The following is a 27953-nucleotide window of genomic DNA, read 5'->3' as shown; positions in this document are numbered from 1 at the left end:
CGGCGGCAGTTTCTTTTCGGAAGCGCGCGAACGCGATGCTGTGCTTCCGTTCATGGCTTGCTCGGTGCTCTTCCAAGTTATATACCGTTTTAGCCCGCAACCCTGTTCCCCTTTGATGCTCACTCGCAGCGCTCGTCGAAATTTCTGCACAACCATGGCGTTCTCAGTTCCCAGTTGCATGTTCCAGCTAAAAACCGACCCATTGACCGGAAACTCCGAATGGGTCGTCGTCCAAGACTGCCCCGGCAGAAACCCGCCCCCACCCAAGTCATTACTTTCCTCGACCTCATATCTCGACATGCTTAATGACTCCCGCAGGAATAAAGTGTTTCATGAAGCTATTAATAAGACAATTACAAAACCCTGCCATGTGCTCGATATTGGGTACTTACAGACTGAGACCCCTGTTCTTCTTTTTTTTTCTTTTTTCTTTTTTTCACCTGCTTGTTCTTGAATATTGTTGTGAAAGGAATTGCTTGTCTGTGATTTAGAGCAGGAACGGGCTTGCTATCGATGATGGCGGCGAGAGCAATGGAATCAAATACTTCTTTGAAGTGTTCTAGCTCTGGAGGGATGGTATCTGCGTGCGAGTCTTATCTTCCCATGGTTAAATTGATGCGAAAAGTTCTGCGGCTAAATGGTATGGAGAAGAAAGTTCGTTTGTTTCACAAGCGATCTGATGAACTCAGAGTTGGCGTGGACCTCCCTTCCCGTGCTGATGTACTTGTAAGAAGTGCAACATGAAACTGAGTTGGTTTTAGTTCTATGTAGTGGCTGGCTTCTGAACAATGCTGGCATGTTGGAAAATTTCGACATGCCAATAACTTTTGTTCTCAGTCTTCTAGCAACGAAATGTCATGAAAACCTTGTTGTTGCGCGCAGGTTAGTGAGATACTAGACTCTGAGTTGTTAGGTGAAGGGTTAATACCTACTCTGCAGCATGCTCATGATGAGCTACTGTCTGAAAATCCACTTGTAATTCCCTGCCGGGCAACTATTTATGGCCAGGTCTGCTGCCTTTACTTCATCTTACTATCATTTATTGGGAATTCGCCGCCGCCGGCCTTCTTTTCTTTTTTCTTATATGATTTTCTATCATTATCTATTGATATTTTCTTGTCTTTTGTATGTTTTCTTTCTATTACGTGATCTGAATATTCTGTTTAGTTACGGCTGGCACAAAACTATTACTGTTGGTATTTTGGTCTGTCATGAACTTGTGGTGTATCTTAGTACAGTCTTCTCCAGGATGCTAATTTCTGGGGATGGAGTTTCTTCAATCCAGACTGATGAGAGAGGGTTGTCCTGTGTTCCATTTTAGTGCTTGCTAAAGTAGTTTTGACTAGATTATGGAAGTTAATGTAGTCTTGTTGGCTTCATGAGAATGCTTTTATCCTGTTGATACACGACACGAAGTTTGTCCACTGTACCCTGCCTAACTTTTTGAAAGGCATCTTAAAATCATCATCTTTGGTAAGAGACTCCTGTTTAACTTGAAAAAATGTGCTCAGGAGAGCAGAATCAGTGACACTTTTGGCCCTTGGTCCACCAAGAATGAAACATATGCACTAGTCTGCAATAACCACTCATATGCTCCCCATACAAAAGCTTTGCCGTTGTACTGATTCTTGCCCTTTTTTATGTGCCTCAGTTGGTTCAAAGCAGTTACTTACAGAGTCTTCATGATTTACACGGTTGTGAAGCCCATGCATCCGATGGCATTCAGCTCACACCTTCAAGTTTGGAGACTGTTATTAGTGTTAAAAGACAGCAATATGCCATGCATTGTGACTCAATATCAGATGATCTAAGATTGGTATGAACATGAAACATCCTCATAAGGGTAATTTTTCCATGACAGACTATCATGTGAACTGATTTCCACCAAATGGAGTATTTTTCCAGCTTTCAGAACCATTCAAAGTTTTTGAGTTTGACTTTTCAAAACGGCCAGAGAGTCAAGGAGAAACTGAGTTTCAGATAAAGACAATTGTTGATGGGACTGTAAATGCTGTGATCTCATGGTAGTGGACATAATCTTCTTTTTAATATTGATTTCCAATGAAATAGCATGTAATGTTTTACTGATACAGGTGGGTACTTCAGCTTGATCATGAAGGGAAGTTATTCTATTCAACAGCTCCACGATGGATAAATGCACATTCAAGTGGTCTAGATGTGCAAACAGATTCTTCTGGTGAGAAGAGGCTTTTAGAGTTATATTTAGACTGGTTTTGAGTATGAAATTGTTAGTTGCAGTTTTCATACACAAATATGTGAAAAATAATGACACAGATACTTGATACATTCAATTGCTGAGTAGCAAATATATGCTTCACATAGTATGGTTGCGTTGGCTTTTTCCCTTACTGGGTATCACCTTGTTAGTGAGAAACCAAGCTATTCTGCAGGCTTGTTAGAGTTTACACTGTATTGAGGATGTCAATCTTGGTGGACTAGTATGGAACTTTACAAGTTGGATAACTGGTCTTTCCGATTAAGTATCTACTTGTATCATATTAGTTGTTTGAACTTTAAGAGAATTTGAAGTCCCTTTGAATGGATCTTTCAATTGATTGGTTTGGCTTATCTATAGTGGTTCAGTGAACTGGTGTCACATATGTTCTTAAAAGCCAATAAATGCTGTAACTATGTGTGGATCTCATAATTTGAGATTTATTATTTTTAGAACTCCATGCAGGCTTAACAACTGGCAGTGGACTCAAGATGGACTCTTACTAACTTTCAAGTAAAAATGAAGGGAATCAGTTCGTTGATTATCCTTGAATAATTAGTTGCTTCTCTTGTGCTGACTGATTGCTGCTACACTTGCTGAAAATTTGAAATTTTAGTAATCATTTTGATACCAGTTTTTGTTGAATGACAAAAACACATCTTTGTTCTCTTCCAGGTGATTCCAATTGGTGTGACCACTGGAAACAATGTGTTTGGTTCATCCCTCGCGGAGGAATGCCTGTCTTTAAGGATGAGCATGTTTTTCTTCAAGCTGTTCATAGTGATACTGACATATCATATAAGCTCAGAAATGCTAAACTCAGCAGAGAGTTAGTGCATGAGCTTCCTGAAGGAAGTCTTATACTACCTCCAGAGAGGACTGCAATTTATGGAAACAAAGAATGGAGAAGCATGATGCTAACAGCGGCTAGAAATGCTGTGGGATCTTGCTTCATACTTGTTTCATTTTGAGTATATTGAGATTCAAACTTAGATTGCTATGGAGATGCTTGTGCAATGCATCAACTTTTAACTAACATTAATTTATTGCAGTTGAAGGGGAAGTCTTCTCCATTGTGCATTGTCGCAGATGATAGCTTGTTCTGGACAATTCTTGTTGCAAGCCTCTCAAGAACTTCAAATGTGATCTCATTCTTGCCAGGTCTTCGGGAGCAGGGTTCCTTATATTTGCAAGCTGTTGCTTATGCAAATGGTTACAGTATGGACCAAATAAAAGTTCTTGGAAGAGGGACAAAAGTGTTGACCTTGGATGAAACTAATCAGAGAAAAGTATGTTTTTCTTTTTTTCCTTTTCTTCTGTCCACAATCTGATGGATGATTTGAAAATTAGCTTTTAATTAATTTTGCCTTATTTGTCTTCATATGAAAGTGATTGCAGTTATGGTTCTTGTGTTGATCTTATTGTCTACATGCATCATTTATGAATTAAAACTCATTGGATCTTGGGATGGAACCTTTGACCTTTTGTTTATCTCTTCAGTAATGGCCATGACATGTGTTTTACAAAATTCTAATTTGGAACACTTATTCTGGCATACTTGTCAAATGAGCTGAGTTGATGACATCATGTTAGATGTGGAATCAGTTTACTTCAATTATTAGGCACGACCTTGATGGGACTCCCAGCATGATCACAGCAGTTGTCAATTCCAGATTCATCTTTCCAGGCAACAAAAAGCCTCTACACCATATCATCCATCAGATGGCTGAGCTGGATTGATGACATAGCACCTGACCTTAGTTGGATGACTCAGCAGTGAGCTGGATAAGCTATGTGCCAGTCTGTGACAACCAGAGGAAGATTGATCAATGGGTTGGCGAGATATTGCCATCTTGCTGCTAGAATTGCTACATGTCCTGAATGAGCGGAGAATGCCCATGCAGTTCTTGTATTGCTTCTGGATACCGAATTGCACTGGACTCAACCCAAATTGAATGTGATACCATGATTTGATTTTGCTCTGAACTGTATTATTCAATGTGTTTCTCAAGTTTGGGAAAAAATTGTAAGAGCAAACCTCAAGATCTTAACTGCTCTCACTATTGCATCATGTGAAATAGTATTTGGAATATGTAAGACCGGACAGTCTACGATCACAAAATATGTCTCTCATAGAGTACTTATCAACTCTGGCTGTCAGCAAAAGATTTTTTATTTTTTTTTGGGATAGAATTAGAGTTTTGGTTTTTAATTTCTACTTTCTCACTTACTGTCCCCCCAAGGTCAAAATGACTCTTGTATCTGCTGAGTTTTATGATTTGCTTCAAGGTTTGGGGCTATATCACTCACACCTCATCTCCATTAGAGGTTGAAGGTTACTCTATGGCTGTCATAGCTTGGGCCTCCTTGGAAGCACTAGATTTTATTATATTTTTTTATATGAGATTTGTGAGCTAGCAAAAATGTTGTTTGTAGCAGGCCTCATGTAAACAGATCCACCAATGGCATTGCCAATTGTCTAGCCAAAGAGGCAGTCTATCATCAATTGCTTGTTTTTTCGATCATCCACCTTTGGCTTCGTAATTTGCTTGCTGATCTTTTGGTTTTTTAATGAAAGCATCATTTTCAAACAAAACAATGGTTCTATATTAACAAAAATAAAAGTAAACAATTGCATAAATAAAAATTCTATTAATTTATTTTTCTTCATGCAAATTTTTCCTCTTTAGAATTTAATTTTTAGCGGTTTTCTAGTTTGGACATCCGCCTACATAGTCCTGGTCAATGTAAGCAATTTTAAGGCTCATCATATGTGACGAGGTCAATTACATGACATTTGGTGTGTTGTTTAAGAAATCATTTCCATATATTCAAAAATAGAACTTTCCAATTTTTTTTTTCAGGTTGACTTGTTAGTTGGAGAACCTTTCTACTCTGGAAATGATGGAATGCTTCCATGGGTTAACCTACGGTTTTGGTAAGCAAATAATTCTGCTTAATATTTGGTTCTACTAACCAGAATGTTGGTAGAAACATATGCCTTAGAAATATCAAAAGATTGATTTGTGCTTGATCTATGATGCTTAAACCCTTCAAATGTAAATGTAAATGCATTTTAGATAGATTCTTTGCTGAACCTTGCTTTGTGATGAAGGAAAGAGAGGACTATACTTGACTCGATACTATCTGACGAGGTAGTCATCATGCCTTGTAAGGGAATTCTCAAAGCCTGTGCCATGTCTCTTCCTGTATGTTCCCTTTTGCTTTAAGTAGTTCTTAATTCTATATGTCCATGCGAGTATAAGCCTTGTCTTTTCCCTTAAAATAATTGTAGCAAACTTTCTTATACAGGATCTTTGGAGAAGTCGCCGCTGCCTAAAACAGATAGAAGGTTTTGACCATTCTACTGTAAATGAGACATTAGGGGCCTGTGGTGATTGCCTTGATATAAATGAGGCTTCTTGCTTCCCTTATTTTTGCTGGCAGTGTGGTGAGACAGAGGTAGCTAACCAATGTTCAATATATTTGAGGAATTAAAGACTGAAAGTCTATTAACGTTGTGACTGTGGTACATGGATGACACTCTAATCTTCATTCAGGAGCTCAGTGAGGTGGTTAGAGTCATGGAGTTCAATCTATCCAATCCCATCAGTTCATGTTCAGGGAAAACCAAGGTACACTAGCATGCTAAGAATTGGTCACTTGTCAGTCCAAAAACTGAATTCAGTTCCATGTTTGACAAATATTTGGGGGTTCCAAATTTCATGCAGGTTTTTTCAAGGTGAATAGAACTTTAATGAATCTAATTCTTTAAAAAATGACAAAACACTTCCTCCAAATTTTGGTTGCTCTCCTAATACATGGTGTTTTTCAGCTTAGTTCATGAAATTGTGATTTTCAGTTTCAATTTACATGTCACTCAAACAAGAAAATTTTTCTAGTTGCATCCTCTGTATTTCATGCTTTGGCTTTATAATGTGGCATGAGATTGATTCTCCATATTTATTGCATTTTGTGAACTACAGGTCCGGTTCACTAAGACTGGTGTATGCCATGGTTTTGCTCTGTGGATTGATTGGGTCATGGATGCAGACAGCTCAATTGTTTTATCAACTGGACCAGGCAAGGATCTGTCATGAAACAAGACCCTAATTTCATTGTAAAAAATGTTGAAATTTTTGGAAAAGAAAATAATTCTTTGATTGATGATTACTTGAGTACAATAATCTTCTATTTATAATAGAGGAAACAAGTAGAATCAAATTACAATTAGACTATCCATGTCCCGATCATGCCCAAAGTCTAATTCTTAAAGATAAGTCCTAGCATAGTTAAACAACTATAATATAAATAAAAAATTAAAATAACTAAAACTCTTCTAAACTGAATCGCTACTATGAGACTTCCTTTCATGAGACTCCTGTAAGATTCTGTTATATTAATTATTACTCTGTGAGACTTTTTTTTTTGTGAGATTCATGTCAGACTTTTTCATTCTTGCTCTTTAACAAAAAAAATCACTGCAAGTGCCAAATTATTGCTATTAAATTAATCCCATTCCAATTAGGCCTCATAAATTCCCCTAAAGATGGTGAGATGAATCGTTTGTGCAGCATTGTTTCTGGAATTTATCCAAAATGGAACTAATTGTTGTGGAAATTGAATTTGATCATACAACTGACAACATTCTCTTCTAATCAATGGGGATCTTATCACTTGCAGACCAAAGATATTGGAAGCAGGGTGTGAAGCTTTTAAACTCACCTGTGCCAGTCAGTGCCCACAGATCATCTGAAGTGGGTGAGAGTTGCTCCACCGAGATAGAGGTAATCTTCGACGCATCAACAGGTGAACTCACTGTAAAGTCTGCCTTCACATGAGTAGCCAATTTTGTACTGGTAAATTCTCTTCTAACATAGAAGGCTATATTTATCACTCATCTGATAGCCGAGTTGTGAAATGCAAGTATGTGCCAGGTTCCATAGTAATTTAAGAGAAATTTTTCCCTCAGACCGTGTATTAAGTCCCTGTTAATCTTCTAATTTTCTTAGTAAGTTAATTGTTTGTAACAGGATATAGCTCTCTCTGATTTGAGTCATGTAATACAATGTCAATTTTCTCTTGCATTACTATCCTCTTACAAACTATTCGGATTTTAAAAAAGGGAGAAATTTTGAAAGCAGAAAGCAAGCTGTTTGAACACTGGGAAGAACTGTGCATCCGTAGCTGCTGTCACCTGCAGATCAGAGCTATTTGACTTTGGCCTTCTGGGCTGGGGTGAATTGCCCAGTAGGGCGGAGCTGAAGGTAGGATGCCTGGGTTTTCTTCTGTTACATTGACGCATAAAAGCCATTAATAGCAGAACATATACTAGAGCGCTTCGATTGAAATGGGCATTTGGGTGCAGGGATTGAAATTAATAAAGATTCTTTATTGTCCTCTCTTCATGCTAAAACTGGTCTAATGAAAATTTGACGAGACTGGTCTCCTTGATCTTGGGACTCAACTGAGGTTCTTAAAAATGTGATTTGAGTTGAAGTGGACTAACACAAAACAGAAAGGGACGAGTTGACCTGGCCTAACTTCCATGTATTCAATTTAGATCTGTTATGGTGCTCATATGAACATCATAAACAACAATATCACAAGCACCTTCTGGTTTCTTTATCAAACTAGGCTAGGGAGACAGTAACATATATTTGCAGGATATCATCTCTTTCTTTAAAATCTTCTTCACAGTTCCTCCTAATTTCACCCTCTTCTTTGACAAAGTGGATTGATCTTTCCCATCTTCACTTTCCAAAAAGCGATACTGGCTTCAATTTCTTCCCTTTCGAGTCCCATACAAGCATGTCTTTCAAGTCCAATAATTATCAAATTCTCATTTTCTTTTATTTTCCATGGGGTTCCAAACAGACCCTAAAAGAACATATCTAACTTGCCGAAAAAAATTGAAAGTATGTAGTTACACTTTCTTCATTTGTAGTTGGCACAACAAGCCTAGCCAAGGAAAAAGCACAATTAGCTGTGTTAGCAGGAAACGAAGTATCACATATACAACTTCTCTCTTTCCTTTGGTTACATTCATCCAACAAACGAGTATAAATAAAGATCTAATGACATTAAAAATGGACAAAACTGAGGTTGATAATGATCATTAGTTTTCTGAACTCATTTCCTTCTTCTACTTTTTTTTTTTTTTTTTTTGGTTCTTTATTTTCTTCTCTTGTAAATAGTGATTCTACACCAACAAAAGCTAAACATGCTTAATTCACACAGTTCACTCTTCACTAAACAACAGCAACCAACTTCACCAAAATGTGTAGGTGTCTGAAAAGTTCACAGGATTTGAAATATGGATTTTGGGCAATAGCAGAGACTGCAGTTCCTATCTGTAGTGTCTAACTTTATAAAAGATGGAAGGAACCACATTAAACTGGCTCATCAAGATATATAATCAGGGCATTTTTTATTACCTGCATGAAGCTTTCTGTTTCAAAAATGGCAATCCTCTTCATCATCAAGAAGACCTTCATGGAGATCACAAGTCTGGTTGAAATTTAGAGCTCTTCGAAGCTTCCGAGGATCCAAGACCTCAACTTCAACAACAAAAATGGATCTAACTGGCCTGTGGTCTGAAAGCTTAAGTTCAGCCCTCTCATAAGAGAGTTGTTTGATGCCTTTCCCTAACCACAGGATGCGGTCACACCTGATAAGTTGCACAATAGGCTGGCTGAATTATAACAGCGATCAGGTTATCGAAAAAATTGAAAATGTAACCAAACAATGTGACTAAGACTGCTTCTTCAAGTTTGTGTCCAATCATTCGCATCTCACAAATAGAGCTCACCATGCTGGAGACCTCTTCTTCTCCCCGTCCTTTGGATTTTCTCCAACATATCTATCAGAGTCAATTTCATACTTGTAAGTAGGTGGGAATTCAATCGTCCCCTCTTTCCACCCATCAAATGCATGCCCACATCTCAGCTCTTTGCATAGCTGCGACACCCCTCATGAAAAAGCCAAATGATTATTTATTTGTACAAAGATAGTGAAACCTATTTTTTCTTTTTTCTCTCATTCTATTTTTTTTGTACTAAAAGCCATAAGTACCCATAAATATATACCTGATCAGAGTTGCAAAGTTCAGGCCATTGTTTCCTTGCAACAAACTTCCGGACATCAGCATCGACCATGTTGAGACGATAATTTAGATCACCAAACCAGAAGATCTGACTGCTCTCTTGTAACAATCAGATTATAAAATTCATGTCAGAACATATAAATACATTTAGATTCATTTGAAAAGGACAGTAAATGATATCCTAAGCATAAACCATGAAGAACTTGAGTATTAACAGTGAAACTGAAAACATCCATGTTTAAGAGATAAGCTTACTCATGAGCAGGAATGGTTTGTGGTTGATTAGAATCAAAAACTGATGCAAACCGTGTTCTTCTCAAGATTTCATACACATCTGAGTTACGCCTTTGTTTATCCCCCTCCTTTGAACCAGATGTCAGATGGGAGCAAACAAAGCATAGTCGCGATTGGAAAAGAGACATGCTGACAGAAACAGAACCCTGCATTACTAAATAAATGATTATATCAGGTACATCAGTGCTTAATGTATTCTCAAAACTCATCAGATTAGAAAGAGGGTTGCTTGACCTTGTTTCCCATGTAACCCATTAGTCCAACTCCAACAGGAGAAACCTTCACATTGTTTATATGCCTCCTCAACCTTTTTCGAACCCACACAGACACATAGATCCCAACCATCTGCTTGCTGACAATTCGCACATATTTAGTGCTGGATTTCACATAATCTGTTTCAGCTTCACATTGCTCTTCTACTTTCTCGGAATATGCTTCCTCCTCCTCCTCAGAGAACTGATCCGAAGCATCAGAAAGTGAATCAACCATTTCAGACTCTTTTTGCTGCTCTGCCCAGATCAACTCAAGGTTACCTGAGCTTCGATACAGTCGGTTCAATCTGCCATTGGGTGCTAAACCTTGACAAGCCAAAATAAAAGGTTTATCAAATAAATCAAATCCGATTCTTCCTGAACTGCTGAAAACCCTCCTTAACTTTGCACTGGATGACAGAACTTGCAGGGGTGTGTCTAGCGGATGCTCTGGCCAGTCTAATCTACTGTTACTGTCCATGCCATAGATTCTCCTGAACTGAAATTTTTTACCCAGATTTACTACCTTCCCCAAATCTGCTCCTTTTAAGGCATATGGATCAGCCTGCCCAGCAGGCTTACCAGTTAGCATCTCAACTTCAGGTGCACCAATTTGATCAGCTAGTACATCAGCAGCAGATGATGTCCTTAATACCGGAGATGGAGGGGCACTATAGCTTTTGTAATTTGTTTTGGGTTGTGGTGATTTGTTAAGTGTTCTACGGATGATTTCTTCCCATTTGGGTATTGGCTTCTTATCCTCTGCCCCTAGTACATTCCCAGCATTTAATGGGACTACCTCTTGAAAGCTACAAAAATAAACAACAAACTATGATGCTTCCATATTGTTTTGATAGACTATTCAAAGAAACAACGTTATTTTGATTACTGAAAAATTGAAAAAAAATAGTAATGAAAACCTACCCAAGAATATATAGATCTGCTGGTTCTTTTGTAGAAAGCCACTCGTCAATTTCAAGATTTTCAAAAGGAATTTTTCCCGCAACATTCCATGTGCCGATGGTTACCCTGAGACAAGTATCTACACAGTTTTTATTCTTTCAAACACAGAATTCCAAATAAATTTGGTTCTTGAAAAATATAGGTAGTTTAGGAGAAAGGGTAATGATCTAACCTCACATCTTTTTTATTTATGTACTGAACACGTAACGTTTCTGACTTCCCCCTTTTGTGTTTGTGCAGATAGCTGTTTGATGTTGCTCCTGCTAATATTAAACAAATGAGATCTTAGACAGGGTGAGACATTATATAGTGTTTCCTTAACAAATCATGCACACAGTTTAGATGAAAGTTCAGACAAAAGAATATATGCAAATCATTTGAAGCCATCAAAGGGCATATAAATTACAGCTCTTGAAGGCGAAGCAATAATAAAGTTTCGTTTGAAACCATCAGTTCTCACCAACAAGTCCTGAGCTCAAACTCTTATTCACTGGATTAGTATATGCCTTGAGGTTTCAGACAGAATCAGTCAAATTATTATGGTAATGTGAAAGTATCACTGTTTGCTGGAACAAATTATCCAAATACTGTTTTAACTTTTAATGACTTCATACTGCAATCCTCAGATTTGTATCATATAAAAATGTATTCCTTCATTCTAAACTATCCTTTGCTAGGTTCACCTTCTTTAGGTCTGCAAGCATCAGATTCTGCAACACTCCTTACTTGCACTCTTATTTTTCTACAACCACTCCTTTGAAAACTAAAAATATAAGAAGCTGCAAATTTCATGTGCACTTGGCAAGACAATACCACCCAAAAAAAAAAAAAAAAGTTCATGAATACCTGAATCCTGAATTGGGTACACAGATTGGCTCCCCTGCTTACTGCCAACCTGATTCCAGCCGACTCCTCTTACATCTTTAAGAAATTTCACAGAAAAGAAATTTAAGAGATAAGATTCATCATGAATGAATCCGTGTATGCTTTGCAAGTGCATATCACCAAAGATAAAAGAAGAAATGTCACCATACCATCATCCTCACTCTCTGTCTCAGTGTCGAATTCATCTTCGCTAAAATCATGCACTTTAGGCTTAACGTTTAGCCATTTCTTTATTACCAAGGAAGGCCAAAAAAGCTGCATAAACATCATTATCTCAAATTAAGCTAAGTGGCAATCCCGGTGAAATTAAGAGGTAATGAGAAAAATAAGTACTGAAAGGAACTGGATGTACCTCAGAATGCATCCCCCTCCTGGTTCGCATGATAGCTTAACAAATATTCTGAAACTGATAGCTTAACAAATATTCTGAAACTGAGAGAAACTCATATGATCATGATGAGGCATGCAGTCACAATGTCAAGAATAGGAGTAATGTCTTGTCACCGCCATTTATGCAGTCAAAGATCATCTCTATTTTCCCAAGTCATGTTTTTCAACTACAAAGATGATGCTTGAGAGCGAGGTCGTTGAACATGAAAGAGAGGACACAAGCTGTTCAAGGCAGAAAGATTCGATGTTGAACAGAGCAGAAAGGAGAGCATAAGTATACGCACAAGTTGAGCAGAAATCTAACTTCCAACTGCATCCAACTGGGCCGTCCATCCATGACAGGAGTTGAAAAATAGAAGCACAGTAGATATAGAAAAATTCAACAAAAGTCGGAGACTATTTATAAAATCAAAAAGTCTTTTTCAGTGATGGGAGCCAAACTCATGGATGCTGAAGCCAATGGCCGTCAGTAACAAGTTTCATCAGACAAAGACAAGACCAAGGAAGACAATTAAAAAACCCAATATATACAATTTATAGTACTAATTTATATAGAAGCTGAGAAAACAAACGCCCAGGCTCCAGATGATCATAATTTCACGAACGGCCAACCACAGCCAAGAATTTTTTCCCTTACAATACCCAAAGTGGACTTGTGTCCTCTTTCTCTCAAATTCTACTCCAATGCAGTAAAACCAGATGGGGCTCATATATAACAGCCTTTCAGAAGAGACCAGACACCACTCACCTGACTAAACATAATCGAACGACAAGACAAAGTCAGAACAGTAACGAACAATAATTGAATAGTGCCCAGCATGTTCCAGAAAACATAACTGCTCCGAATAAATAAAACTGCAATTACAATTTTAATCTCGGATGTGCCAAGATCTCTGTGACCCACCCACACAAACAGCCAGGAAACCGGAATATCTTCACAACAGCTGGCGAGAGAGACCGAAAGGGAAGTGAAGATGCATTTTCTTGAAAATACATCATAGATAGGAGATAAGTACAGCTCAATGCGTGGGATTGAGAAAGGGTAAAACAATAAACCATGAAATAGTTCACAAAAAGACATACAGCAAAGCCGAAGATTGAAGCCCTGGGCAAGGCGTCGTGGTCTCTCCGCACTGGCTCGGGCAATGAATTCCGACCGTAAATGCTAAATTCTATCTGTTTCAACCATGAACCCACGACTTCTCCAACAGCCATAAAAAATATAAAAGGCAGAAAGAAGTGCAATTCCGCAGCCGGCAGCTTTCGAGCTAAGAGAATAAGCTATATTCTGCAAGTCGTACTGACAACCGCAATTTTACGTTATCTGAACTCTCAAGTGGTAATATACTTAAAAACCGCACCAACGTAGGCGGTGGGAAGCTGGTGCTTTCCGTGAGCTTTACCTTTAGGGGAAAGACGAAGCAGAGACGTTGATGACAGAACGCAGAGAGAAGATTCCACCAATGGAGGAGACGAAAGTGGGGGAGAAGCTAGCTTAAATTACTGGACAACTGGAGTTTTCATTTTCCAATATCCATTCATTGTTCAACAATTCAACTCCAATTTCTGTGAAAACCAAAAAAGAAACATCTGGACCATTACTCGCTCGCAGACTTCGCTGCATGCAAATTGCTGGAGCAAGAACGACGCGACCCATACGACGCGTCAGACATCAAACGTCAAATCATTGGAACGACTGTTGTTCCGTTGCCATTAACGACTGTCGGTGTGACTTAAAAATCGATAGCTTCTTATTTTATATTTATTTATTATTTATATATTGATGATGGAATTAATTTGAGTTTTTTTTAAAATTTTACTATTTATAAATACAATAAAGTAAATATTTATAAATAAAAATAATAATAAATAAAAATTAAGGGTAATCAGACTTACCAGCCTCTTAATCACCAATTAAAAAGTCATAAAACGACTAAGTGAGTTTAAGGAGGTTGATTAAGTTTAAGTAAATTGGCTCCCCATGCAAATCTGAACAAGATAGTGAAAAAATAATATTAATTTTTTTTTCTTTTGTGGGCCATGGATGGTGACAAGGGGTAACACTTTTTTCTTAATCTAATGAAGTCTAGTAAAATAATGCACCGGATCAATCATGTGGTCCATGGGTTGAAACCCACGAGGAATGATAATAGCTTTTCGGAAATCACGTCTAAGTTCATATTATGCATATGGATGGATTTTTGGTTTTTTCTTCGGTGAAGTCTATTCACAATTAGGTAGGTGCATGACTTTTCTTTTACAATTTGGTCCAATAAATCGGTACTCGCTTTCTTTTCGGTCCATACTAAGAGAGAGACTTCTCTCTCATTTTCTTTTCTGTCCATGATTCTCTGCTGCCGTGTTCAAAACCTGTTCTTTTCTTTTCTAGGAGTCCAGATTGTTATTGTTACCTGAATAAATCACAGGTCAGTAGTTGAGTTAAACGATATTCAATGACATTAAATTGCAGCAGCACCCACTTACTTAAAAAGAGTATTTTTATGAGAGCGAACAAGCCCCACAGATTGATGACTCCAAGAGATGATCTGTTCTACAGAGTCAAGTGGAAGATAAAAAAAAACTATTACATCTGCACACAAAAAGACACAAAATTTCCCTTTTGTTTCCCTTTCTTAAGAAATACACCCATGAGATCACTTCACATAATGGCACAGACGCTCCTTTCCTCTGCAGGTGGTGCTGTTGCTGGCTGGTACCTGTTCGGCTCTGACGGATTGTAAGTGAACTCTGTGGTATCAAGCCCATACTGCACATAAGAGCCAATGACACAAGAATTATTAGCTGCAATGACCCAGATCTTTGGAATTTAACATGAAAATGTCATCTTAGCAGGATTTTACCTTTTCCCTCATGCGAGTACTCCAAGCATCGTTTCTGCTTGGCCGGTTTTCAAGAGTTCCAGTTACAGGGGTCCCAGTTGCAGCCACGCCCTGCCTGTTAACTAGTGGCTGACGGATTGCCGACCTCTGGACAATGTACTCATCATCACTGTCATATTCTGGTGGTCTGTTTGCAGCCCTTACAACAAGAGCCAATATGAATGCCAGTACCTACAACTCATGGAAGTCATTCATAATAATGACAACTCCAATACAAACTAAAAAGGTGTCTCTGTGCATGTGTGCAATTGATGATTAGATGCCTTGAAACTCATTCCTAACAGTGCATTTTGAGTAGTGAAATGCCTAAGTTACTGTTGAAACGAATCAAATGATAGTTCTCAATAAAAACATCATGCAGAATTTGAGTGCTGAGGTATCCCAACTAGGCACACTGACGTTCCCATAATAGTTAGAAGTGTCAGCTTAACAGCAAGAACGAATTAATGGACACCAGCAATCAATGTACCTTTGGAAGATGGGCTTTTTCTCTCTCCTTTTTTTTTTTTTTTTTTTTTTCAGGTAGGGAGGGTGGGGGCTGAGAAGGAGGGGAATGCAATAGTTGGTCCTAGTGTTAGGTATTTAGTGAGTGTTTAAAGGCATGAACTCAGGTCGAAGTTGTTCCAAAAGAGAGACAATATGGACTAGTAATACTCCTGTATTCTTCCAGTCAGCCAATTAATCGCAGCAAGGATCAGTAGGCATGATTAATATCCAAATTCTTTTCTTTCTTGATATTTTTCATTCGTTTGGTTGGGGCTGTGTTACACATAAAATTGGCTCGTGAACAATCGCCAGCTACTAATGAAGGAAAATAGGTCCAGCAAATCAAGGAATTTTTTCCACCAGACAGGCTATTCTACTTTAATTCACTCATCAATGGACGAGGAAGAGTTTCTTTTCTGTTATTCCTTTTCTTTACCCTGGGAGGTACAGGAAAGGCCAAGGTAGCTTCGCAGAGTAGTTGGAATAATAAGTCACAATCATTTGATTTGCACAATGAGAAGTAATCATATGAAATAAATTACTAGTGATAGACAAGTCAATATTAGAACGAATTAAAAAAGAAAAAAGAGTGGCCAGTCATGCAAAAGAGCAGGAATACCAAAGCAGCTGATTTATTTTATTGCATTGCCCTTAAGTCACAAGACAAGCAAATTAGAACAAGGAGGTCGTTATGAGTCAAGCTTACCTGTAAAACAACAGCTCCAAGAGCAACCCATCGTGCAATATTCCAGTTCTTCTCCAAGAAATCATAAATCATGTCAAAGTTACCAGTTTTGTCACGAGGTATTACCTGCATGAGTCATTTATATTAGTATCCAAGCTATTAACAAAAAGTCAACTAAAAAAAAAAAAAAACTATTAAGACAAAGATAGGCAAACTAAGACATTACAGATTTGATCAATAAGTACCTCTTTCCAGCTATGGTCAAAGAAGATGAAAGCTGCGCACCCCAGCTCAACTAAGATCAACAAGATCACCAACACAGAGTACTGGTCGAAGTTAAGGAGAAGTTGATGAATGACCAGCTAATTAATTCATATACTCAGCATACATATGAACAGCTTTTAATGTCAATGGATGTGAAACATTACTAAATACAGCTATATGAAATCAATTTTCTCCAGTGTGCCTGACACGTGCACGTAGATCAGTCAAATACTGAGATAAGCTACCAACAAGATCATGTATGATGGGGTTCACAACCTTTAAAGAAAAGGAAAATAGAGACATATTAACTATTCCCTACAAATGTAGTTAAAATTTCCACGCGCAAAAAGCACTTTGCAGTTACAATTTAAATATTGTTTCTTAAACAGGAACTAACACTCAAATGCAGCAAGTTCAGAGAATAAACTCATTCAGAATTTCTAGGGCCTTATACAGTCATTCAGTGAAGTCTGTATTTCATTACAGAAATAATTTTAAGGATACACAGGACAGGCAGCACCCATTCCTGGTTGCTGCTCCAATGCAACCAAAACAAGATACGACGAAAAGGATGACTCCAACTGCAATGAATAAGTAAATAAACCTGCATAGACCACAAATGGGTAGGGTAACAGAGTGAGAAAAGATAATGGGTGATTCAAAGTATCAACAGAAACGACCTCGGTAGCAAACTTTGGCTTTGGAAATCCTAAGAGGAGTTAATATAACTTCCAAAAATAATTTCTTTATGAGAAAACATAACTTTCAAAAAAATGTCCCAGGAAAAAAAAATTATTTCAAGTTTTATCAATCATGAGAGGAAGACTATGAATAGAAAATATAAATTTTCCAAAACCCAAAATTGAAAAGCATTGGAAAAGAATTAACGGAAAAGATACAAAGGACTGCATTTATGCGTGTAGATGGTACTCTCAAGTCTTTATGGGTGCAAAACATAGAGAATGGTACTTGAAGAACCACATAAAACACCAGTGAGAGTTCCAGATCGGAAATGCGCATCAAATTACAACAGCTTGTTAAACAATCTAATCAGGGTAGAGATGTCCAGTCAGTACTAAACTGTAGATTGATGTAGAGTTAGTATAAAATCCAAATCAGCACCAAGCAAACTATCACCGTACATCCATGTATCATCATCCTCATCCTAGATTATTTGTTATATGAAATCTCATTTAGTATTTTGTTCTATTACTTGCTATTTTCCACAGCTTCCACCCAAGTCATTTTTTGGCTCACATCATCTACTTCTTTCCAGTTCATCGGCCACCATCAACTGGACACTTCTTACAATCGAACTAACTACCATTTGCCTATAGAACCTGATTAGATCTCAAAAGACCATCTATGACTTGTCCAGCAATGATATTCACTGCGTAGTGCTGATATGTTCATCTTAGTTTTTGGCACAACCAATTTGATACATGACAAATAGATAACTCCTGGTTCAGTTTTCGGATAGAGGACATATGAAGGAGGCAAAATTGGTTTTGAGGCAATTTTCAGAGGTCAAAAACAGCCAGGAAAAATCATAAATCTAATACCCATGCCAGCGGCTATATGCTGTGAAAGTAGGCATTGCTTTCAATAAGAAAAACAAGTTTTAGGTCTGTTCGATTCCTCAATGCTCAAGGCAATGGATCGATTTAATGTGGTAAATAAATCCTCACACAGGAATTTGTTGGTTGGGAATCTCTGAGATGAATTTACTAGAGAATGACAAGAAAAGGAATTTTCAGGAGATCAATCAATTTCTGCTGATTGATTTATACAGTGATTTTTTTCTATTAATAAAAAATAGTCTCACCATTTATAAGACCATGAAATCTCTTAAGAAAATGGGTGTGTGACTACACATCAGGGAGTTGAAATGAAGTTAGGAAGAGATGATTATTATCTCTTGGAAAAGCCAAGAAATCTCAAAGACACCCTCAAAGCCAAAAAGGATCACCGGTCATCTTGAAAAATTCAGATAAAGGACCGACTGCGGGGTTTGTAATCTTTGGCTTTAGCAGCAACCAAAATGATGGCATGTTCGTAATCTGGGATGAAGATGCTCTTGAGAGGGTCAGATTTCTACAGCAAAATTCAAGTGTCTGATAAAAAATCTGGTGCTCAATGCTGTTCTGTTGGAATTTGGGCCAACCAAATACAGGCCAAGAGCAGGTTTCCCCGATGAGCTTACGGATATGATCCAACATTGGAATCAACCTTTGGTACTTGCTGGAGATTTAAATGCCATTCATTTTGTGGATGAGAAATCCTCCCCAGCCTTCTTCCATGAGGAATTTTTGTGACTTTGTAGGCACTTATGATTTGAGAAGATCCCCACATCAGGAAAATCCTACACCTGATGTGAAAACTCATTGAATGGATGGGCTTCGCCCACAAGTTTGGATGAATGGCTGCATCCCATCCACCTCTTATTCTATTCCCATTAATGGCTCAGTTTTCAAATACCTTCAAGGAACCCATGGTCTTCGTCAAGGTGACCCCCTAGCCTGTCGTCTCTCAACATCAATGGTGAGGGTGGGTCTCTCTTCACTCTTCTATTGGCTAAGATAGCAGAATGGCGCTTCCTTATCTCCCAAAACCCAGAACTTGATATGTCTCCCCTTCAACTTGCAAATGATACCATTTAGAGGTAGGCACAGGATGAGTTAAATGGGAAGTCCGACCCAAACCGATTTTGGTGGGAATGGAGTTTCTCCCTTACCCCGCGGCCCATGGATAGGGTGAGAGGAAAAACTCATGCAGATATGGAACAAGGACGAATTTTCCATCCCTACCCAAAACCCGACCTACAAGGTCTACTTATATGGTGTATTTTTATAATGATATATAAGTTTAACAAGAAAAAAAGGGATTTATTTTTTTCTTTTGTGGTTACAAGTCAATTTAATTGATACACATGGACTGTACAATAAGTTCCTGTAGGTTTTCTCTAGCCTCCCATTCCTCTCTTAATATACTCTATCGCTATGCAAAAAAAAAAAAAAAAAAAAATAGGTTTTGTATATTTTCATAATTTTAAATTTTCATCTCTACCCTGTGAACCTCACCTGAAACCCATCCCTGCGAAAACTTGACATAGGGTGTGGATTTCCAAACCCAAGACGGGTTTTTGCAGGTACAAGTTTCAAGTCAAGTTCACAAAGTGGGGATGTTTAAAAACCTGACTCATGACCACCCCTAATACCATTTGCTTCTATGGGGGAACCACAGACTAAATCCTAAAGCCCTTCTTAGCCTCTTTAAGCTTATCTTAGGATAGATGGTGAACTAGTCCAAATCCACCTTTTTCTGGCTTTAACTTTGTGCTCTTTGCTATCATCTCGATGGCTGAAACCCTTGGATGCATTTATTTTATTCCATCTACTTACCTTGGCCTTCTCCTTTTCTCTAGATGTTTTGATACAACCCTTTTGTCCACTATTCTTGAGAAATTTGGAAGATGCCTTTCCTCTTGGACAAGGAGGCTAACTTCCCAGACGGGGCGGTTCACCATGAATTCTTCCTTAACTGGCGTGGGTTCCTACCTTATGTCTTCCCTCGCTTTTCTTGCTAGCATAGCCAATAAAACACCCTCAAGAGGAGATTTCTTGGAGGGGAACAATGGATGGTTTTGTGCATCATTTGTTAAAGTGCAATGAGGTTAATAGACCTAAAAGTCCTGGAGGGCTGGGAATCAGAAATTTGTGTAGTAAGAATGGTGCTCTTCTTCTCAAAATGACATTAGATATTTTGGGTTAACAAAGGGTCTATTTGAAGACACTTAGTAGGGGCCTATGCTCCAAGTAAATAAGGGATGTCGAAAGCGAGAGGACATCTATAAACAAAGCCTTACTCACCCTAAGAGACCTTTGATTAACTTGCTTCCCAAATTCAGATTGGGGGTCAACTTTTATACTGAAAAAAGCTCTTCTATTCAATTTTAGTGTAATTGATGGGCTGGTAACAGTTCCTCTTACATCTCTACCCCAGAGTGTTTGGCGTTGCTTACAATCCCTCCACTTGTGTTGTTGGGGCTCTTCCTAACAATTCTAATAATGGTGGCTAGAATCTCAATCTCAAAAGAAATCAAAATGAAGCTGAAGCCATTGATCTACACCCTCTTCTCCTCTCTTGAAGGCCTTTATTTGAGAAATCATGCCAAAGATAAGATGATTTGTGTATAGCTCACCATCAGACTTTTTTACGGTTTCCTGATGCTACAGGAAGCTCATGGGGCTGGATTATCTTCCAAAACACGATGCCTCTATAGCCTGGGATTTGTCTGGCCCCCACTCAAGGTCCTTCACTTAATTTGGATTGCATTACATAGAAAAATTCTTTGTTTCCACACACTTATTTGGTGTTGTTCAGTTATTTGTGACACGGTGTCGCGCCGCTATATCAGGCTAGGATGCAATCCTAAAGCTTCAGTGTGTGGCCTAGCTTACTTTTGGTGAAAATTATGCTTGTAAGCCTTCGTTTTAAGGGGAAATCAAGCCAAAAGGGAGAGAAATGAGCCCTGGCAAAAGTGTGGTATTCTTTGCATGGATTTTTCAGATGAATACACCAAGTTTACAATGTCTATTTATAGGCAAATCAAGGATAAGCCACCCTTATCCCCTATAATACATGAGCCAATGAGAATTCGCCATATAAGCAAGGCAAATCCCATATTATTCAAATTCAAATGGGTCAAACTCTATGTGCCTTTATTTGTCTCAAACTACCCTATTCCAAAGCCATTTGGGTAGGAAAACTCAAATTTCGAATTTGAGTCAAACAGCCACACAGCCAACAGCTGGATAGGAGAAACTCAAATTTCGAATTTGAGTCAAACAGCCACACAGCCAACCAGGTGCTGGCCGCGCGCCCTGCTAGTCACTTGGGAATGTAGGTCTGGGCTGCAGCAGCAGTCTGCGCGCTCCCATGCACCCCAGCTGCTGCAGCCTTGGCCGTTTCGTGCCAGGTTCGTCTTTTTGAGCCCTGTGAGGGTGCTGTTGATGCCAGATGGTATTCTTGAGGGTTGGGGCTGCTGTACCAGTTTGTGAAGCCCTTTCTGAGGACAACCTCAGTACGCCCATATTTGGCCCAGCCGTGCACGTATCCATCCGTGCCACTTCCGACCGCATATCACATGGGGTGTAAGTTTTGTGGCAATACAGGTGAGACTATTGATCATCTTCTACTCCAATGCAAATTCACATGGGCTATTTAGTGTTACTACTTTTTTTTTTTTTTTTTTTTGAGAGAGAGAGAGTTGTCGCTACTAAGACAAATTTGGGCTTTCTCCTAGCACTCATCCACACACATTTAAGGATTTTATTTCTCAAAGTATGGCTGTCCTATGTCCCTTTGATTGGTAAGAACCTCTAGAAGGCTTGTTTAGCTCACATATCTTGGAGCCTTTCGCTAAAAACATCAGAGACCTTAATAGGAAGGCTACCTATTTCAATGCCATGACTGAAAAGTTTTTTCATACTATCTCTTGGGTCCTCCTCCAAGTTTAACTTCAGCTCAATTGCAATGGTTCTTCTCTTTGCAATCCAGGTTTAGCAGGTTTTTGAGCTTGTTTTAAAGTCCATGATGGTGTTGTTCCTGCCTCTTATGCAGGCCCCTTGGGTCATTCAGATTGGACATCAGGTGTGGTACATGCTTTGTTGCACGCCCTCCAAACTTTCAGCGCCCTCCAAACTTTCAGCGGTCATTATGAACTCTCTTGAGGTGGCAGCAGGCCCTCCTTCGCAGCAGTGACATATTTTGCATGAAATTCAAGACTTGTCTCATTATTTTGGATTCATATTCCTAGATTAGAAAATTCTATAGCTGACATTTTAACTAAAGAGGAGGTGCACCTTCAATCTCTCAGTGTAGGAGGTTCCCCCTCCTACGCTTTTTGTTTGCCTTAGCCACAATAAAACTTCACTACTAAAAAAAAAGAAAAAAAATACTCCTGTTTGTGTGAAATTGTTCACACGGATAGAATGAAGTGGCAGCAGAGAAATGTTTCCTCTCACAATGGGAAACCAACATTTTACATGCACCTTTCACGTGGTCAAGAAAGTCACCACTATTCTGCATAAGCTAAAATTATATATAAGAATTGTCTATAAGCTAGGCATTTTGTTTTCTTTTGAAGCAGCATATTTAAGTGATTGAAAACTAAAAAAGTCAGTGCATAAAGAAAAGGCAACGCCACAATTAACACCCTAAAGAGCAACTCTAACGTTTCCCTCAACTGTCTCACAATTGTTTAAGCAAATTATATAGTTTTGTTGCAATTGTAACATAAACATGGAAGTGAGTTTCAAGTTTCAACAAAGTGTGAAATACGACAAGAAAACAGTAGCATACCAAGCTCTAGGAAGCTTGTCAAGAATGTTGGTCGAGAGAGGCACGACAAGCATCGCGGACCGTCCCAGGCTCACCAATTCAGACTGGTCCGAGGGCGAGAAAGTAACGCTATGAGAAGAAACCCTTTTCCACTCAACCACCAAGTAAATGCCGTATCCCACCATAGCCAATCCTGTGATCATTAATATAAAATTGAAAAGCTTCAAGAGGCACTCCAAGCAGCCTCTGCAAGCCATTTCCGCAGAATCAGTGATAGCTACAGCAACAAATCTTCACTTTATTTCATGTCCTGGTACAGATACTCCCCCTTATAAACAAATATCTACAAGACCCTCAATCCCCAAACCTGCAAAAAGAGACGAATTCAGCCAACAGTTGATCGTTTCATAACACCAGTGAACTCATCTAAAAACAATGGCTCATTCAGAAATTCAAAAGGACTCCATTTCCCACACATTTTCCAATATAAATACAAAACTAGAACGGGTAAATCTCATGTAAATGCATTACTCCGCCAAGATCCACCATCTCACACATCATCTCACGGGAAAAAACAAAACCAAAAATTCCAAAATCCACTATTCCACATGACAACCCAATCCTGAAACTAAAATTCATCAAATCAGAACGCCAATAACTTACGTCGAAATTCCCCACGTTTCAGCTTCTGATCTGAAATCGGCTAATCTCGAAAAGAAGAAGAAAGGGAAAAAAGGAGCTTCGTTCTTCCTCTCCTGTCCTCCCCCAGGTTCAAGAAAAATGGCTCATCTCTTTCCACGTGGAACAAGCAGATGAGAATTCAGTAAATCGAACGGCCGAGATTAACCAGATTACGTTTAGGACGGTGCGAAAAAATTAGAATAATAAGTCTTCGATCAGGACGGCTCCACTTCCCTGTCTATTACTCTCTTAATTAATTATTAACCTATTAACGTCCTCTAGTGAAGGTTATTAACCCCCTCCTCGCAGTTGAGAACGAAACCACACAATGACTATGAAGTTGGATGTGAATTTGCTAGACCCAGTTAATGCACCAGCAGGGTAAGTGAACATGAAAGTGATTATACTCTCGTTTAGCCAAAACCGTTAGTGCGTGCACCCGGAGGAAAGTGAAAGTAAATGAACTAATTCAATCATTTTCACTCATTTATGTGTAAAATGAGTGAAAGTAAATTCCAACTCAAATCCTAGTTTATTCACTTTCACTTATTCACTCGACGCTCTCTACATCCCGCTTCTCCATCCTTGACACTCGACACCTCTCGTTCTTTGTCGGATGTCGAAACCTCATCTTGGCACTCTTTGCTTCCCTTATCTTGTTTCTTGTTTTTTACCATCTGGCTTACTCAACTCCTCTATGTTTTTCTCCCTCTCACCTTATGTGAAAGAACAATGGGACCCTTATGTATTTTTTTATTATTAATAATTATTATATACTAGATTAATCCACAACCCTTAATAAATAAAAGATACTTAAAAATGTTTAGAAAAAGTTCTTTGTTGCAAGGAGATAAGAATTAAGACATTAAACATGTCACTAAGCTCAAAAATCCATCCATTATCTGTTAACGATTTTTGTATGAAAGTGTTTTTATTTTTTGTTTGTTATAATTAATTAAACTAATAATTTTATTTTACTTTGTAATGATATTATTAATTTATACGACACTAAACTCTATCTTTTGTTATTAATAAAATATTATATTTATTTATCTATTATATTTATTACTGTTAATATTATATTAAATTACTAATTTAAGAGTGATAATTAAGATATTGTTAAACTAAGAATTTGATCAAGTATCTAGACATTATAAAAGTAAACATTTTTGTTAGAGTATTCTATATTTTATTAATAATTTAATTTTATATTATTGTATTAATTTAGACTACAATATAATCTCTCTTAATTTTTTAATAAAATACCTTACTTAATTAATTATTAAGTTAATATTATATTAAATTACTAATTTAAGAGTGATAATTAAAATATTCTTAAACTAAGAATTTGATAAAGTATCTAAACATTAATAAAAGTAAATATTTTTGTTTCAGTATTCTATATATTTATAATTAAATAAATTAATAATATAATTTAACTCAAAATTATTGTATTAATTTAGACCAAACTACAATCTATCTTAATTTATTAATAAAATACCTAAATTAATTATTTATTATATTAATACAATTTAATATTATATTATATTACTAATTATAAAAGTAACCATGTTTTTTTAGGTTTATATTAGTTTAAGTATATTATAAAAAGTAATTCATTCTCATGTTTCTAATACATTTTCTATTTTGGACACTAATACAAGAAAATATTTTCCGAGCTGTCTAGTTGGTGAGTCAAACTCCTGAACTCTTCCCGTTCAGAAAAAGTTATAACATTTTTAAATTATAACTGGAAGTATTGTCCCTGGACAGGCATTCTGCTCTAATTCTTGTCTACTGACTACTGCTATTAGCAAGCTGGGGTGTTCTGTGTTTGTATTGGGATCATTAGAGATTTCGTTTTTTTTTCCTTTCACTGAATTGAATTATACTTGAATTTTTCAGCAGTAAGAACAGATCTAGAGCTTGGCTGTGAGCACCTACTAAAACCTCAAACCCAATATTCTGTTGTAGAAGCTCTTCAAACCCTCCAGCTTGTGTGATCAAGCCATCTTGCGTCACTAGTTACTGCCTTGTGTTAAGAAAAGCCTACAATACAAGGGGGAAAGATCTCCCTTCAACTAGAGGTTGGCCGGAGGCTCCAGCTTTCTTAGATTTGCAAATACCAACGAGCCAAAAAAATCAACAAGGTGCTGCCTTCATGATTCTTGATGGAATCACCAACTTAGGCTGGGTCCAGGTTGCCTTAGGAGCTCCGTCAAAGATCAGTTTTTAAGTGATCTGCCCTGGGAGGGAGGGGGGGGATGGGCACTCTATTCAACAATGAGGCTAGGGAAGGGGGCCTAGAACTATTCCACCAGCTCTCAATGCCTCCTACGTTGGAGCTTCTGATGGTGGGGAGGCCTTTTTGGATGGTAACCCAGGAGTATTGTGTCGAATGTCCTATCAATGACCTCACCCATTGAGAAGGACTCGTCGACAAAAGTGAGACTGTTTCTTTCTTTCCATAGGCAAGGGACAGTAGCCAAGGATTTACTTTCAATTCTGCAAATTACTTTCAGATTTTTTTTTTGAAAATATATATATATATATATATATATAAACAAGAAAATACAAAAATTACAAAGAGGGGAGCATCTTCCTAACACCCAGTGATTGTAGGATAGCTCCATGTTTAGCAAACGCATCGGTTACCGAATTTTTGGATCTCGGAATGTGAGACCAAATACAAGATAAAAATGAACAAATATCAATTATCTCCCAAAAAATGTCCCAATGGTGCCACGGGAGAGGGGATGTACGCTCGTACCATCCAATGACCACCTTCAAGTCCCCTTTAATATAGAGGGGGCCTGTACACTTGTCTTTGAAAGCACGAAGCCCATTTAGGAGACCGTGAAGCTCTGCAGACGTAGAGTCAGTGATTTGTAAAGGGCCGACATATGAGTAAAGTTGGTTGCCTAGGTGATCTAAGATAACCCCGCCAAATCCAAAGAGCCCGGGATTACCAAGAGAAGAACCATCAAAGTTCAACTTAAGGTAACCAGGATCAGGAGGGATCCATTCTTGGATAGTTCGGACATTTATCCACAAGTGCATCCTAGCCAAATTAAACTAGTTCTCACGGATAGGGGTCCCCACAAATGAGGAGAAAGACTTCTTCATCAGGAGCTAAGAAGAAATATGTCCTACCACTCGATCCGCCACCTGGTCCGTTGATTCGATTTTACCTTCAAACCTTCTACGATTGCGTTCATTCCATAAACCACACGGTATGAAACTAGCACAAGCCGAGAGCATCACCTTTTTGAGACCAAGAAAAGACATACCAAGTAGCAACTTACTGAATGAGAGCAAATTGGTCGCCATACAAAATTGAATCTCCAACATGCTAAGTATGGATGTCCACACGTTCCATGAGAAGATGCATTGAAGCAGAATGTGACTTGTGGACTCAACTTCTATATTGCAGAGAGGACATAAGGGGTCTACTGAGGAGTGAAAACTTCTTCCAAGCACGTTTTTTGAGAGAATCTTGTCGTGACAAGCACTCCACATAAAGAATTTAATCTTAGAAGGAGCACATAGACGCCAAACAAAAAAAATCTCATGATCCAGATGAGGAGCATTTCATCCATTGATGAAACTGAATGCAGATAATACTGAGAAAATGTTTTTTTCTCTGGCCACCAAACGAGCTTATTTGCCACCAAAGGATGAATTTTTACCGTAGTTACAAAGTCCATCAGTCGACTGGCCTCTAACGCCTCGGTGTCCTAAAGACCTCTTCTAGGATGAAGGTTCATACCACCCCCCTCAAAAGCATCTGCTATTGATATATTCATACGGGTGGATAGGAGAACTAAGCTTCTGATAGCATTCTGTAGCGGCTCCTATCCCATCCATAGATTGTCCCAAAATTTGAGGGACCTACCCCCCCAAGCTTGGCGATAACCATTCCCTTCCAAAGATTTGAGGAATGAGTATTGATTTTTCATAACCATTTAAGGAATAGAACATGATTCATATATTTGGATTTTCAAATCCCTAGGCCACCCAATTTTTTTGGCAAACAGACTTCATCCCATTTTATCAGGTGATATTTAAAAGTATCGCTCAATCTTCTCCATAAGAATCTTCTTTTGAGTTTATCTATTGTCTTACATATGGATGCAGGACATGGCATAAAAGATAGTGAATAATTTGGAATACCTGCAATGCAAGACTTGAGAAGGGTGAGCCTCCCCGCCTTACTAAATAACCGCCCTTTCTAGGTTGCCAATCGGGATTCAATCATCTCAACCACTGGATTCCAAAGACTTTTACAGATGCGGCTGTTGAATAATGGCAAGCCAAGATATGTGATCGGTAATTGGCTTGTTGTACAGCCAAATATACTAGCCATCTCTGTAAGAAGCTCAGGGCTAACATTAAACCCCATTAAAGAGGTCTTTCCCCAATTAACTTTCTGGCCCGATACTAACACAAAAAGACCCAAAATCGCTTTGAT

At 38.2% G+C, this 27953-nt stretch overlaps 3 protein-coding genes across 8 annotated transcripts; 1 reads left to right on the top strand and 2 right to left on the bottom strand.

Annotated features, from left to right (window-relative positions):
• Position 1: 1 nt before the first annotated feature.
• Positions 2-7077, top strand: LOC137934010 (protein arginine N-methyltransferase 7). Its single transcript, XM_068778183.1, has 14 exons — positions 2-384; positions 492-726; positions 883-1008; positions 1652-1816; positions 1906-2024; positions 2094-2197; positions 2912-3174; positions 3289-3525; positions 5101-5174; positions 5352-5445; positions 5549-5698; positions 5797-5871; positions 6223-6319; positions 6920-7077. The coding sequence occupies exons 1-14, from the start codon at positions 53-55 to the stop codon at positions 7075-7077; spliced, it is 2229 nt and encodes a 742-aa protein (XP_068634284.1). The 5' UTR covers positions 2-52.
• A 277-nt stretch (positions 7078-7354) lies between these two features.
• On the bottom strand, positions 7355-12656 carry LOC137934011 (type I inositol polyphosphate 5-phosphatase 2-like). 6 transcript variants are annotated; one of them, XM_068778186.1, is made up of 11 exons: positions 12087-12656; positions 11884-11989; positions 11696-11770; positions 11022-11112; positions 10811-10915; positions 9870-10695; positions 9597-9781; positions 9325-9433; positions 9048-9196; positions 8674-8906; positions 7355-7524 (listed from the first exon to the last, which is right to left on the bottom strand). In XM_068778186.1, exons 1-10 carry the CDS (start codon positions 12114-12116, stop codon positions 8693-8695), a joined length of 1890 nt encoding a protein of 629 aa, XP_068634287.1. In that variant the 5' UTR covers positions 12117-12656; the 3' UTR covers positions 7355-7524; positions 8674-8692. The 6 variants fall into 6 exon arrangements, with proteins under 6 accessions (XP_068634287.1, XP_068634286.1, XP_068634285.1 ...); XM_068778185.1 differs by lacking the exon at positions 7355-7524 and adding an exon at positions 7790-8197; XM_068778184.1 differs by lacking the exon at positions 7355-7524 and having other exon boundaries at positions 8214-8906.
• A 1902-nt stretch (positions 12657-14558) lies between these two features.
• Positions 14559-23585, bottom strand: LOC137935000 (tobamovirus multiplication protein 2A-like). Its single transcript, XM_068779615.1, has 7 exons — positions 23465-23585; positions 22823-23168; positions 16964-17063; positions 16441-16521; positions 16217-16321; positions 14986-15195; positions 14559-14891 (listed from the first exon to the last, which is right to left on the bottom strand). The coding sequence occupies exons 2-7, from the start codon at positions 23056-23058 to the stop codon at positions 14784-14786; spliced, it is 840 nt and encodes a 279-aa protein (XP_068635716.1). The 5' UTR covers positions 23059-23168; positions 23465-23585; the 3' UTR covers positions 14559-14783.
• Between the last annotated feature and the right edge of the window lie 4368 nt (positions 23586-27953).

Source organism: Aristolochia californica, unplaced genomic scaffold (genome assembly GCF_029961685.1).
Source record: "Aristolochia californica isolate CCGP_79_NKW_82.1479 unplaced genomic scaffold, dmAriCali1.0.hap1 SCAF_6, whole genome shotgun sequence".
In the NCBI taxonomy this organism is placed as follows: Eukaryota; Viridiplantae; Streptophyta; class Magnoliopsida; order Piperales; family Aristolochiaceae; genus Aristolochia; species Aristolochia californica.
This window is presented reverse-complemented; position numbering and strand designations above follow the sequence as displayed.

Excerpts from the sequence above, each read along its gene's own strand:
- LOC137935000 (XM_068779615.1), bottom strand. The coding sequence starts at position 23,058 with ATGGCTTGCAGAGGCTGCTTGGAGTGCCTCTTGAAGCTTTTCAATTTT. Across the intron at positions 15,196-16,216 it reads TTGGAGCTGTTGTTTTACAG|GTACTGGCATTCATATTGGC; the intron begins GTAAGCTTGACT and ends CATGAGTTGTAG. Across the intron at positions 14,892-14,985 it reads GTACTCGCATGAGGGAAAAG|TATGGGCTTGATACCACAGA; the intron begins GTAAAATCCTGC and ends TCTTATGTGCAG.
- LOC137934011 (XM_068778186.1), bottom strand. The coding sequence starts at position 12,116 with ATGCGAACCAGGAGGGGGATGCATTCTGAG. Across the intron at positions 11,113-11,695 it reads GTACCCAATTCAGGATTCAG|CAGGAGCAACATCAAACAGC; the intron begins GTATTCATGAAC and ends GTTTAATATTAG. Across the intron at positions 9,197-9,324 it reads AACTTTGCAACTCTGATCAG|CTATGCAAAGAGCTGAGATG; the intron begins GTATATATTTAT and ends GGGGTGTCGCAG.
- LOC137934010 (XM_068778183.1), top strand. The coding sequence starts at position 53 with ATGGCTTGCTCGGTGCTCTTCCAAGTTATATACCGTTTTAGCCCGCAA. Across the intron at positions 5,699-5,796 it reads GGCAGTGTGGTGAGACAGAG|GAGCTCAGTGAGGTGGTTAG; the intron begins GTAGCTAACCAA and ends ATCTTCATTCAG. Across the intron at positions 6,320-6,919 it reads TGTTTTATCAACTGGACCAG|ACCAAAGATATTGGAAGCAG; the intron begins GCAAGGATCTGT and ends TATCACTTGCAG.